Source organism: Sus scrofa, chromosome X, assembly GCF_000003025.6.
Source record: "Sus scrofa isolate TJ Tabasco breed Duroc chromosome X, Sscrofa11.1, whole genome shotgun sequence".
Lineage (NCBI taxonomy): Eukaryota > Metazoa > Chordata > Mammalia > Artiodactyla > Suidae > Sus > Sus scrofa.
Window position 1 is genome coordinate 84,190,302 of NC_010461.5, and position 13,288 is coordinate 84,203,589.

The window sequence follows — 13,288 nt, forward strand, 5'->3', positions numbered from 1 at the left end:
GGAACCTCCATATGCTGCAAGAGCAGCTCTAGAGAAAAGGCAAAAAAAAAAAAAAAAAAAAAAAATTCTTTCTAAAATGGTGAATTCTGGGGAGTTCCCATTGTGGCATGGCAGAATCGAATCCGACTAGTACTTATGAGCATGCAGTTCGATCCCTGGCCTCACTCAGTGGGTTAAGGATCCAGTGTTGCCCTGAGCTTTGGTGTAGGTCAAAGATAAGACTCAGATCGTGAATTGCTATGGCTTCAGCATAGGTCAGCAGCTGCAGCTCACATTTGACCCCTTGCCTGGGAACTTCCATATACCTCGGGTGTGGCCCTAAAAAGCAAAATTAGTTAATTAATTTAATTTAATTTAATTTAATGGTGAATTTTTATGTAAAGAGGCTGAGTTTTGTGATATGTGAATTACATTTCAATAATGGTATTAAAAAAAGAAACAGCAGAGTAAGCATATTCTTTAGAAATGTGGAGGTAAGTGCCAGAAGAAACAAAAATGTTTATGTTAATTGCCTCTGGAGAGTGGGAATGTGGAAGGATGAAGCTGATTGAAATTTTTAATAATAAACCCTTTTACACTATCAGATTTTTAAATTTGATACACGTATCCATAAAAATGACCTAAAAACAAAAGACACCTACCCCACAGAGACATTTTGAGGCCAAGTCATAAGAGATTCTGAAACACTGGATATGAGGCAGGAGCCAGGATTCTGCATTTTCAACAATAGAGGTGATTTTCATGTAGGTGGTCCGCTGGTAGCTAGTGAACTTTGAGAAACACTGCTATATCCAATGATAAAATCATTTAGAGTGGATGGTAGTATAATCCCTCTCTTGCTGTATTTCTTTTGGAGTGGCAAGTTTCAACTGCTAAAGAATGAAAATACATGCTCAAGCCTATGTATTCAATCAGGGACAAAACTGGGCAAAGAACTGAGGCTTTCTGACTCAATCATTAATTTTTTTTTTAGGGCCGCGCTTGTGGCATATGGAAGTTCCCAGGCTAGGGGTGGAATCAGAGCCACAGCTGCCAGACTATGCTACCCCCACAGCAATGCCAGATCCAAGCTGCATTTGCGACCTACACCACAGCTCACCACAACACTGGATCCTTAACCCACTGAGCAAGGCAAGGGACCAAATCCGAATCCTCATGGATACTAGTCAGTTTCATTTCCGCTGAGCCACAAGGGGAACTCTCTGTATTGATTTTTTTAAAGCTTCTATTATGTGTTGTGGGTACCAGAACAGATTAAGATAAATTCTTTGCTTTGAAAATGGCAAGTCTAGTGGGCTAATTATAAGGTCTGAAAAATGCATTAATTAGGATTGTCCAAGGCATTTTTTCACAGTTCATGTCAGGATTAATAAAACAACATGAGAAGAGGGACCTTCTCCATAGTTTAAAAGGGAATGTAATGGGGTGGAACTGACTAGGAACTCTGGGGAAATCAAAGGGGCTTTGTTACCTTGAGGACTCTGGCTCCTGAGCAGCAGAGAGGCCCTTAGGAGAGTACAGGACCCATTAGAAGAGGCATGGTGCCCAAGAATCCTGGCATTTCCCAGGGGAGAATGGCCCCCACCTCTCAGCTGTCTGGACTTACTTATGGACACATGCGAGACCTCCCACATCCCTCTCCCATTTGATGGGGTTCTGGTCCTGCTCGTGCAGGAGAGAGGGCAGGAGCCAGCCCAACACAGCTCACACACTCAGGGTCTCATCGGATCTTCACCACAGCCCTGGAAGGCAAGTTCTAGCCCCAATTCACTGATGACAGAAACACAGTATTTCCCCTTTGGTCTACTCAGTTTCAGTTTTCCCTACACAGGTATGTATTTTTTTTTTTTTTCGAAAAAGGGGTGATGCTGTGTATGCAGTTCTGAAAATTATTTTTCTTTATTGTTATTTTACAGTGTACCATGAACATCTCTTTCATGCACATGGGTGAAAAACCCCTACTGAAACACAGACAGCACTGTAGTTGGACCAAAAGGCTGCTGGTAACAGTGACACCTAAAGCAAAATATCAGCTTAAGGTTAAAGCACACAGCCTGGCAAATGCCTGCCAGGGAAAGCAGGGTCAGTGACATTCTCATCAGAGAATCAGAATTGAAGGCCAAAGGCATTAAAGATAGGGGATATCATATAAGCCCCTTTGGCTCCTACCTCCGCCCCTCATTCCCCTGACACCCCGTTGCCCCCTTGGGGTGAATGGATCCTGTATACCTCTTTGCATCCTATGAAAACCACCCATTTTCTGTCTTTTCCTTAGCTCTTCCACCTTCTCTCATCACCTGCTCACCACCCAAATGCCTTTCCTGTAAGTCCTCCTCATTGTCCTTGGGGGGAATCCTCCGTCCCCCTGTCTGTTTTCCTTTTGGCTTTCCGGGGTACATGATCTTCAGCAGGGCGCTTTTCGGCAGCCCGTGGCTCACTCTCTGGCTTTGCCTGGAACTCCATCGTGCCCTCACCAGGTGGTTTTCCCTCATCTTCAGACTTGCCCTGCTTCTCTTGCTTCCCCTCGTCTTCTGGTTTTCCCTCATCTTCTGGTTGTCCCTCGTTCTGGAGCTTTTGCTCATGTTCTGGCTTTTCTTCCTCATCTGAATTTCCTTCATCTTCTGTATCCACCACATCTTCTGACTTTCCCACCTTGTCTAGGTTGCTTTCATTTTCTGGCTTTCCCTCATTTTCTCTGTAGACCTTCTCCATGTTGAGATTTGCCCTCCTTTGCTTGTCCTAGGAGACAAAATGGAGACAAAGGAGACTGAGGATGTGGGTGGCAAAATACAGGTACTCGCCTCTATGATTTAGGATTTTCCAACTTCTGGGTGCACTCCCGCCCATACATTTTCTCCTTTCCTTCCCACTTCACTCTGGGTTACATGAGCTAACCTTACAGACACTTTCATGGGTGTTTCTCCCTATGTTTAAGTGGGCTGTGCTGACAAGTGTCCCTAAAGAGGTTTGTCCCTAAACTTTGCTTTGTCCTTGGCCATACCCATAATATTTTTTTTTTCTGAATTCAGGCTGCCAGTGTCTTTTTCTTTTTCCTTTGGGAGGGGGGCTTTTAATTCAATGAATTTTATTATATTTATAGTTGTACAACAATCATCACAACCCAATTTTACAGCATTTCCATCCCAAAGCTCATCCCATCCCTCCCCCCCAAAACAATTTTAACTGGATATTCCTAACTTAGACTGACCCTCAAGAATCCTGGCCAGTTTCTTTTCCCCTTTGTATACAGTGGTAAGACTTATAGAACTGCAGACACAACAGAACAATGGCCGGTTCTCAGATGTCGGGGATGCTCTGATATCTTCAAGGGGCTTCCCAGATTTCATGCCTCCCTTTTCTCATTTCCTTGTGTTTCCCCTCTGTCCTCACCAGCCATAAAACTTCCTGTTCCTTTGGGGTCCTGACAGAGGCCATATATTCTGAGATAGGAACAGGGAGGCTTGGAGGAGGGGTGGCAGGGAGCGACCTTCCCAGCTTCTGTTCAGGCTTAAGTCACTCCTACTCCCAGGGGTCCTGCCCTCTCCCACTGACCTTCACTGATAATGCAGGTCCTTTTCTTGTCTGAGTTGGTGCCTATAAGCACGGACCCAAAGACCTGTAGAGAGACAGGAGACAAATGGTGAGTAGGGGGTTGAGAAGTGAATGACTGGCAGCTGGAAGGGACACCGCATCTTCTTAGATTCTAGTTGTCAAAACTTTCCTAACTCGCACCATTCTCTTGCCCTTGCTGCTCTGATCCCCCTCTACAGTCTCTCCCTAACAACCTGCATTTTTCTCCAATGGCAGAGAAGGCTTATTTCCAGCATGTTTCTACACTTCCGGATCCTCCATCCACATTTCTATCTCACTTTTTCTTGTAAGGTTCGGGACAGTGATGTTCAGAAGGCTGATCCAGCTGTGCTCAGGTCTCTGCCTTTCAATCCCCCTCCCTAGGACACCCAGTAGCAACGTGCCCACCACTTATTCTGAAAATGGTGATCACAGAGTCAAGGAGCAGGTGGTAGAGTCAAGAAACAGGGCAGAAATGTCCAGAGCATTTTGGCCACCTCCTCCCTCTCCACATGCGTAGAAAGACCACATTTTCCCACCATGCAAGAGAAATTATTTCCAAACACAGTAAAAAGTTTGGTCCATGTCACCTCCTCTCCACTATCCCTATGTCATAAGCTGCCCCTCTGCTGTAGGAAGCTGGTCTCCAGACTGAACCTCTTGTTGTCCCCTTTCTCTGTAGCACCTCTCTCCCTCCCCTCATCCCCTCTTCCAACCATTTCCAGCTCCAAAATGGACCTAAGGTGGAGAAGAGATAGAGAAACACAGACCTGGCCCCTTTTCGAAGGGGTCTCTGCCCTCTTCATCCTGGGCTCACAGGCTTTGATCAGACATTGCTGATAACCTGCTTCCTATGAAATCCCAACTCATCCCCATTCTCAACCCCTGGCCCTTCTCCATCACCTCCCACAAAGCCCTCCATTTCTTGTACCAAAAGGATGGATATCAGGGAAGGGGTAGAGAGAATCCAGTCTTGGACCTGCTCTGGTCTTTGCCCTCTGCCACCCCCACCCCAGCGGTCAGAAGACAGCAGTGGCTTTCTGGCCATCTCAGGAGCATAACCCCTTCTCACATTTCTTGCTGCCCCAAGCCAGTACTTACCCAGGGAAATAAGAGATGGATGGTACCCGGACCTCTCCCCACAAACTCCCACAATTTTCAGCACCAAAATGAATGGGGGTTGGGAGGAGAGTGGGATCTGGAAAGCAGACCAGATCCCAGGTAGCCTCTGTCTGTTACCACCCCTACCTCAGGTGTCCCCTTCCCCGCTCAGGCTGGTAACTAACCTGCGACCTGCTATAGGGCAGTTTTCAGCCCCCTTGGTCCCCTCAGTCTGAAATCAATCTTTCTCCAAGGAAATAAGGGCTCATACCTCGAGGAGAAGGACCTCTGCATGCGGTCAGCTCCTGATCCAGTGAAGGAAACGTCACCAGTGGCCTTGGGTCCCTAGTTCACCTCCCACCAGCAGAAAATGCATCAGGAGCCAGCCCACGCCTTCCCTTCATTAGCCCCTTTCAGCCTCGCCCCCCCTTCTGACCCCTCCCCTCACCACTTGAGGCCCTGTCATTCATTTTGGTCTTGGCTAATCCCAGAGGTCAAAAGTGGCCCAGGTCGCCCAATGGTATGTATTTGTTCTTCTGCCTTATCAGGGGCTGCATCTTCTCCCAGGGCTACTGGCCCCATTGGTACATGTCTGAGGATTGTTTTTTTCTTTCTCTCCTTTGATCTCAAAGCACCTACCCCCCTCCATCTATTTCTCCACCTGGTCACTGCTGCTCACTCCTGTCTTCCAGTCCTTCACATAATAAGTACAGAGTGGACTGGTGGGGAGGGAAGCAGGTAGTTGAAATAGGGATTTCATTTTCTTCTAAATATTTTTTTTTCAGTTGTGTTTATTGTGTTCCCCTCAGCACAGGCTAGTCCTATACACAAAAAGTTAAATAAAGCTCTTTTCATCTGGGAAAAAGAACATGTTGAAGATAGAGGGAGAAACCAAGATCCCCAAATTCTGAGAGCAAATGAAGTTCCTAATATTAATTTTTACAGTATAGAAAATGGATTGGATTGGCAACATACAAAAGACTTTAAGTTTTCCTAAATAGCTGGTCTGTCATGTTCGATTCAAAATACATGTATTTAATGTTCCCAGACAGTCGCTGAGTGCTGAATGCTTAGTACACTTGCTGAAATCTCATGGCTAATAAAAATATCAGTCTTGAAAATTTGGCCCCTGGCTATTGTCATTCAGAGGTTTAGCTGTGGGCAAAGGCAGCTGAGGATATGACGGGTGGGGGGGGGCGGCATGGTTTGGTCTTCCCTTCCCTATCAAGAGGGGGAGAAATATGCTGTCCTGACTCTGTCTCACCTTCCAGAACCTTTCATCCTTTGCATTCAGGCATCTGACTGCTGCTTGCTCCAAAAATACACATGGAGAGGTAACCAAGGTGGTAACTTCAGTAAAGGCTTTATGGCTCCTTCCCTCTCTCCCCTAAATTCCCATAGAGGTTTCTCAACTCCAGCAGAGACAGGAATGCTGTTTCTGACAATGGGAGACCAAAACAAATGCCTTCTAGATCCCTGGAGCCATGGGCTTCCATAAAGCCTGGAGAAGTGATTGCCAGGGGTGGGGCTCCAGACCTGCCTGCTCTTTGCCCTTATTCCCAGTGCCCAGGTGGAAACTCCCCCGACCCTTTCTGTTGCCCACCACCTAACTGAGAAGATGCAGCCTGCTGGGGTCTTTTAACTCTCTTATCTTTCCCTCCAGGGCACCTAGGAGGAGCCTAGCCACCCTGCAGGGTTGCTGCCTGCCAGTGCCTACCCACACTGGTGCATTCTCAGCCAGGCTGAAACCAGTGTCTAAGGAACTGTGACAGGCTGACCATACTGATTGACCTGGACCAGGTGTCTTTAACTGAGGAAATCTGTGGAAAACACCTGAAATGATATGCAAGGTTGCATGTGTTTGGAAGCTAATAGAGTATGTGCACTTATGAAAAGATCTGTACCCTAGGAATCTCAGAAACCCTGATAAATGAGCAGGTTGACATCATGAAGAAGCACAATCTATGAGGTAGAGAAATGACAAAGAGGAGAAGGGGAAGAAGCTTAGTTGGTAATGAGACAGGAAGGAAGAGACAAATAGCAGCTGAGCTATGTTAAAAGGGAAGCATTTACTCTTTGGGTTCAAGTATCCTTTTTATTTATGTTTTCTATAAAAGACAATTTAAAACATTGTTTTGTTGGTGGAAGGGGTTCACAAAGGAAAAAGTACTCAGGGCCTGTGAAAGTCAGAATGTGGTCTTAGATATGCCCTAACTTAGATATTTTGAAGAAAATTCACTGGAGAAATCCTTGACAAGGATTTATTTATTCTACCCGGACACTAGAGAATCTCACAAAAGCAACTAAATGTAATGTTTTTCAAGTGATTCAACAAACTGAATAGAGCCAGCTAAGTGAAAAAATATGGAGGGCTCTTCAACAAAGGAAGACATGGTTTGATTTCTCTGTACAGTTAATCTACAGAGTATGGGATTGTTATTTTATCTAAAAGGGCTACTGGAAGATCCTGTCATGGCTCAGCAGTAACGAACCCGACTAGTATCCATGGGGGTGTGGGTTCGATCCCTGGTCTTGCTCAGTGGGTTAAGGATCCAGCACTGCCATGAGCTGTGGTGTAGGTTGGAGACCCAGCTTGGATCTGTGGTGTAGGCTGGCAGCTACAGCTCTGATTTGAGCCCTAGCTTGGGAACTTCCATATGCCTTAAGTGTGGCCCTAAAAAGAAAAAAAAAAGGCAAAATAAAGATACATATTTTCAGACAAACAGCAACAAAGTTTACCTTAAAGAGACCCTCAGCAAAGGAATTTTTAAAGAACATACTTCTGGAAGAAGGGAAATTATCCCTGAAGTGATTTGAAATACAAGAAAAAAAATGGCAAAGAATATATAGATTGTTGACTAAAGAAAAACCAAGTTGTATTTGGGGACCTTCCTATGGACTACAGCCTGGGGAGCAGTCTCTTCGCGAACTCTGGGGACCTGCTCCCTTTTTATTTTTTTAAACCAGCTCCGCCTGGTTTTATTAAAGAAAAATTGTGCATGATTTACTTTTCACCAGTCTGTTCTGGCATGCTTCTAATGATAGCAGAATCATCTGGATCAATGATAGCCAGCGCACACACTCTGTGGTATTTTCCATGCACTGTGCTCAAATCAATGTAACGCCACTGTAGTGACGGACACCAGTTTTGGCCAACACGGCATGATATTCTGTTTCAGATTTCTTCAAGACTGGGCAGTTGTTGGCGAGGATGACCGGTTTCTCCTTGCCTTGTCTGATCATTTTCAGAGTCTGCTTGTACCCCAGAACATACTTTCCACTTTTCACAATGAGGATGCTCCCAACCAAGAGCAGCCACCAAGATGGCCAGGGAGGTTCAGGCATTCTTAACTAAAGAAACCCCTGGAATTATGTTCAAAATGATGTGCACGTGTGTTGGGGGGGTTAGGATTTGTACATTTTTACTCGGTGTGTACATTTGCCTAGGATAGGATCTATTCCTTTTTTTTTTAGGAATTTTTTTTTCCTTTTTCAGCCACACCCATGGCATATGGAAGTTCCCAAACCAGAGATCAAATCCATGCTGCAGCTGTGGTAATGCCAGATCCCCCCTTTTTTTTCCCCCTTCTTTTTCTTATTGTGAGGGCAGCTTCCTTTATTTTATTTTTACAGCATTTTTAATTACTCAATTACATTTATAGTTGTACAATAATCATCACAACCCAATTTTATAGCATTTCCATCCCAAACCCCCAACGCATCCTCCCAGCCCCCAATCTGTCTCATTTGGAAACCGTAAGTTTTTCTAAGTCTGTGAGTCAGCAGTATCTGTTCTGCAAAGGAGTTCATTTTGTCCTTTTTTAAGATTCCACATGTAAGTGATAGCATTTGATGTTTGTGTCTCACTGATTGACTTCACTTGGCATGATAATTTCTAGGTCCATCCATGTTGCTGCAAATGCCCTTATTTTGTCCCTTTTAATGGCTGAGTAATATGCCATCATGTATATGTACCACGTCTTCTTTAGCCACTCCTCTGTCAATGGACATTTAGGTTGTTTCCATGACTTGGCTATTGTATATACTGCTGCAGTGAACATTGGAGTACATGTGTCTTTTCAAGTCATGGTTTTCTCTGGATAGATGCCCAGTAGTGGGATTGCTGGATCAAATGGTAATTCTATTTTTAGTTTTCTGAGGAATCTCCATACTGTTTTCCACACTCATTGCACCAAATTACTTTCCCACCAACAGTGTATGAGGGTTTCCTTTTCTCCACACCCTCTCCAGCATTTATTGTTTGTAGATTTTTGGATGATGGCCATTCTGGCTGGTGTAAGGTGGTACCTCAGAGTGGTTTTGATTTGCATCTCTCTAATAATGAGTGATGTTGAGCATCTTTTCATGTGTTATTTGGCCATCTGTATGTCTTCTTTGGAGAACTGTCTGTTTAGATCTTCTGCCCATTTTTTGATGGGCTTGTTTGTTTTTTTGGTATTGAGCTGCAGAAGGTGTTTATAAATTTTGGAGAGTAATCCCTTGGCAGTTGATTCATTTGCAAATATTTTCTACCATTCTGTGGGTTGTCTTTTCATTTCATTTAGGTTTTCCTTTGTTGTGCAGAAACTTTTAAGTCCCATTTGTTTATTTTTGTTTTTATTGTCATTACTCTAGGAGGTGAATCTGAGAAGATATTGCTATGGTTTATGTCAGACAGTGTTTGGCATATGTTTTCCTCTAAAAGTTTTATAGTATCTGGTCTTATATTTAGGCCTTTAATCCATTTGGAGTTTATTTTTGTGTATGGTGTTATGAAGTGATCTAATTTCATTCTTTTCCATGTGGCAGTCCAGTTTTCCCAGCACCATTTATTGAAGGGGCTGTCTTTTCTCCATTGTATATTCTCACCTTCTTTGTCATTTATTAGTTGGCTGTAAGTGTTTGGGATTATTTCTGGGCTTTCTATCCTGTTCCACTGATTTATATTTCTGTCTTTGTGCCAGTACCATGTGGTTTTGATGACTGTAGCTTTATAGTATAGTCTGAAGTCAGGGAGCCTGATTTCTCCAGCTCCATTTTTCTTTCTCAGGATGGCTTTGGCTATTCTGGGTCTTTTGTTCTTCCAAACAAACTTTAAAATATTTTGTTCGAGTTCTGTGAAAAATGTCCTTGGTAATCTGATAGGGATTGCATTGAATCTGTAGATCGCCTTGGGTAGTATAGTCATTTTGATGATATTGATTCTTCCAATCCAAGAACATGATATGTCTTTCCATCTCTTTGTGTCATCTTTGATTTCTTTCATCAGCATCTTATAGTTTTCAGAATACAGATCTTTCTCCTCTTTAGGTAGGTTTATTCCTAAGTATTTTATTCTTTTTGATACGATGGTAAATGGGATTGTCTCTCTGATTTCTCTTTCTGATTTTTAATTGTTAGTATATAGAAATGCAGTAAATTTCTGTGTATTAATTTTGTTTCCTGTGACTTTGCCAAATTCATTGATAAGCTCTAACAGTTTTCTGGTAGTGTCTTTAGGATTTTTTTTTTTTTTTGGTCTTTTCCAGGGCTGCTCCCATGGCATATGGAGGTTCCCAGGCTAGGGGTCAAATCGGAGCTGTAGCCACTGGACTACACCAGAGCCATAGCAACTTGGGATCCAAACTGCGTCTGCAACCTACACCACAGCTCACAGCAACGCCAGATCCTTAACCCACTGAGCAAGGCCAGGGATCGACCTGCAACCTCATGGTTCCTAGTTGGATTCGTTAACCACTGTGCCACGATGGGAACTCCCCTAGGATTTTCTAGGTATAGTATCAGGTCATCTGCAAATAGGTTGTTAATTTCTGTTTTTAATTTTTGTAATCCTTGTGGGTGAGAAGTTTCTTTGACTTGAATTTTCCTAATGACTGAAGATATTGAGCATCTTTTTATGTGCTTATTGGGTATTTATATATCTTCTTTAGAGAAATATCTGTTCACGTCCTTTGCCCATCTTTTGATGGCAGAGCACAACATACTATCACTCAAATGGATAAAAGGCATTTTTCCAAAAATATTACAATCGACCCCTTGATGTCTTGACATTTGTTTTAAGCTAGATTATCTGGAATATTTGAGTGGCCCAAATAGTAGAGAAAAATTACAGAAAGTGGGCATTTGTTGACCATTTTATTGTGTGGATTAAAAGGAAGAAAATAAACAGAAGCATAAGGAGGCCAACCATAAACAAATTCCTCACTTATGTGGCATTAGCCAAGAAAATAGATCTTAAATTTTCAAGGTCTCTAACAATATTTTTGGTAGACTTGTAAATAATTATAAGTATGAATTATATATTTTATGACAAAAATATCTCGTTGACAAGCCCAGTAGTTATGTTGTTGGAGGGTACGAACTGATAATTTAGTAAACTATACAGAAAAAGAAGTTAGTGGTATTTATAGCCAAGGAGAAGGGGTGGTTGTGTTCATGGTCAGAAACATTAAGACAAGAGGTAATGGTGGAAAGTTGGAGTGGGAGAGGAGGATAAGGTGTTGCAGAGTGGGAAGTCCTCTTCCCAGGTGGTTGAAGGTGGTCTAGGAGGTAGTTGCCTTAATTTTTAGAATGGTGTTAATAGATATAACATCTATAAGATTTCCCTTTAGGCATAGGACTATAGAGGTGTATACCTTTTGGCAGAGAGCACATATAACAGGATCATGGTCTAAGTAAATGATAATTCAGGACATGTCATAAAAATCGCTGAATTCAAAGGAAGAAAATAAATGTATTGTGTCCAATTTGTCAGAGTCTTAGGAAAGGTAGCACATGGGTATTGCTAGGACTCTGGTCTTAGTGGCTGGTGTGAAGTTTTCCCCTATGTAGGAAACAAAATTATTTCTTTTCTTTTCTTTTTCTTTTTCTTTGCCTTTTTAGGGCCACACCCACAGAATATTGAAGTTCCCAGGATAGGGGTTGAATAAGAGCTGTAGCCACTGGCCTGCACCATAGCCATTACACCAGAGCTCACGGCAATGCAGGATCCCTAACCCATTGAGAGGGACTCATGGATACTAGTTGGGTTCGTTACCACTGCACCACCACGGAACTCCCGCAAAGGCATTTCTATTAGTGAGGTCTTGGATGGGGACAATATCATCTGAAGCAACATCATTTCCAGTGGTGAGCTTCCGGGTTGGGGCTATGCCATTTGGAATGTGAGATTGGGGTATCCTTTCCAAGTAGATATCCACTAGGGTTGATGTCATTCATGTTTTTGTGGCTTTTTGATATTGTAAGGAGGCTGAGATGCTTGTAGAATTTGAAGGCAGTGTTGGGTCTGGGAGCTTGACTTGCAGATTTTTTTTAATTGTAGTAAATCATAACATAAAATTACCCTTTTAGCTATTATTTAAAATATCCGTTTCAGGAGTTCCTGTTGTGGCTCAGCGGTTAATTAATCTGACTAGGAACCATGAGGTTGCAGGTTCGATCCCTGGCCTTGCTCAGTGGGTTAAGGATCTGACGTTGCCCTGAGCTGTGGTGTAGGTCACAGACGTGGCTCAGATCTGGAGTTGCTGTGGCTGTGGTGTAGGCTGGTGGCTACAGCTCCAATTCGACCCCTAGCCTGGGAACCTCCATATGTCGCAGGAGCAGCCCAAGAAATGGCAAAAAGACAAAAATAAATAAATAAATAATGTATCCATTTCAGTGGCCTTAAGTACATTCACATTGCTGTGCAACCATCTTCACCCATCTCCAGAGCTTTCTTCATTCTCCCAAACTGAACATCTGTACACATTAAACAATAAGTCCTAGTCCCCATTTTCTGCAGTTCCCAGTAAACACCATTCTACTTTCTGTCCTTAGGAGTTTGACTATTCTAGGTATTTTGTATAAATAAAATCATATAACATTTGGGTTTTTTGTCTGTGTTACTTCACTTTGCATAATGTTTTTAAGATTCATCTATATTGCCACATGTGTCAGAAATTCATTCCCTTTTAAGGCTGAATAATGTTTCATTTATGTATATACTACATTTTATTTATCCATTTCTCTGTCAGTTGGGCACTTGGGTTGTTTCCACTTTTTTTCCAGTCTTATTAAGAAACAATTGATGTACTAGTCCTAACTGGTTACTGTATGTAATACAGATTACTGTATATACACACATAATGTAAATTATGTAACATAATTGATCACCGTATAAGTTTAAGATATACAGCATGATGGCTTGGTTTATATGCATTGTGAAATGATAACCACAGTAGGTTTAGTTAACATCCATCATCTCATTTAGATACAATAAAAAGGGAGGTGGAGTTCTTGTTGTGGCTCAGTGGTAATGAACCCGACTAGTATCCATGAGGATATGGATTCGCTCCCTGGCCTTGCTCAGTGGGTTAAGGATCCGGCATTGCTGTGAGCTGTGGTGTAGGTTGCAGACGTGGATTAGATCGGATCCTGAGTTGCTGTGGCTGTGGCATAGGCCGGCAGCTACAGCTCCAATTCGACCCCTAGTCTGGGAATGTCCATATGCTGGGGTGCGGCCCTAAAAAGGAAAAAATAAATAAATAAAAATTAAATTAAATTAAAAAAAGAAAGAAAAAGAGAAAAAAAATTTCCTTGTAATGAGAACTATAAGGATCTACTCTTAACAATTTTCCTA

The 13,288-nt window shown here is 42.7% G+C and overlaps 1 protein-coding gene across 1 annotated transcript; it reads right to left on the reverse strand.

Annotated features, from left to right (window-relative positions):
• TCEAL5 (transcription elongation factor A like 5) lies at window positions 2,179-2,712 on the reverse strand. The gene is given in 4 exon segments (XM_021079944.1): window positions 2,179-2,208; window positions 2,210-2,285; window positions 2,287-2,348; window positions 2,350-2,712. Coding segments are annotated over 4 exon segments (531 nt in total).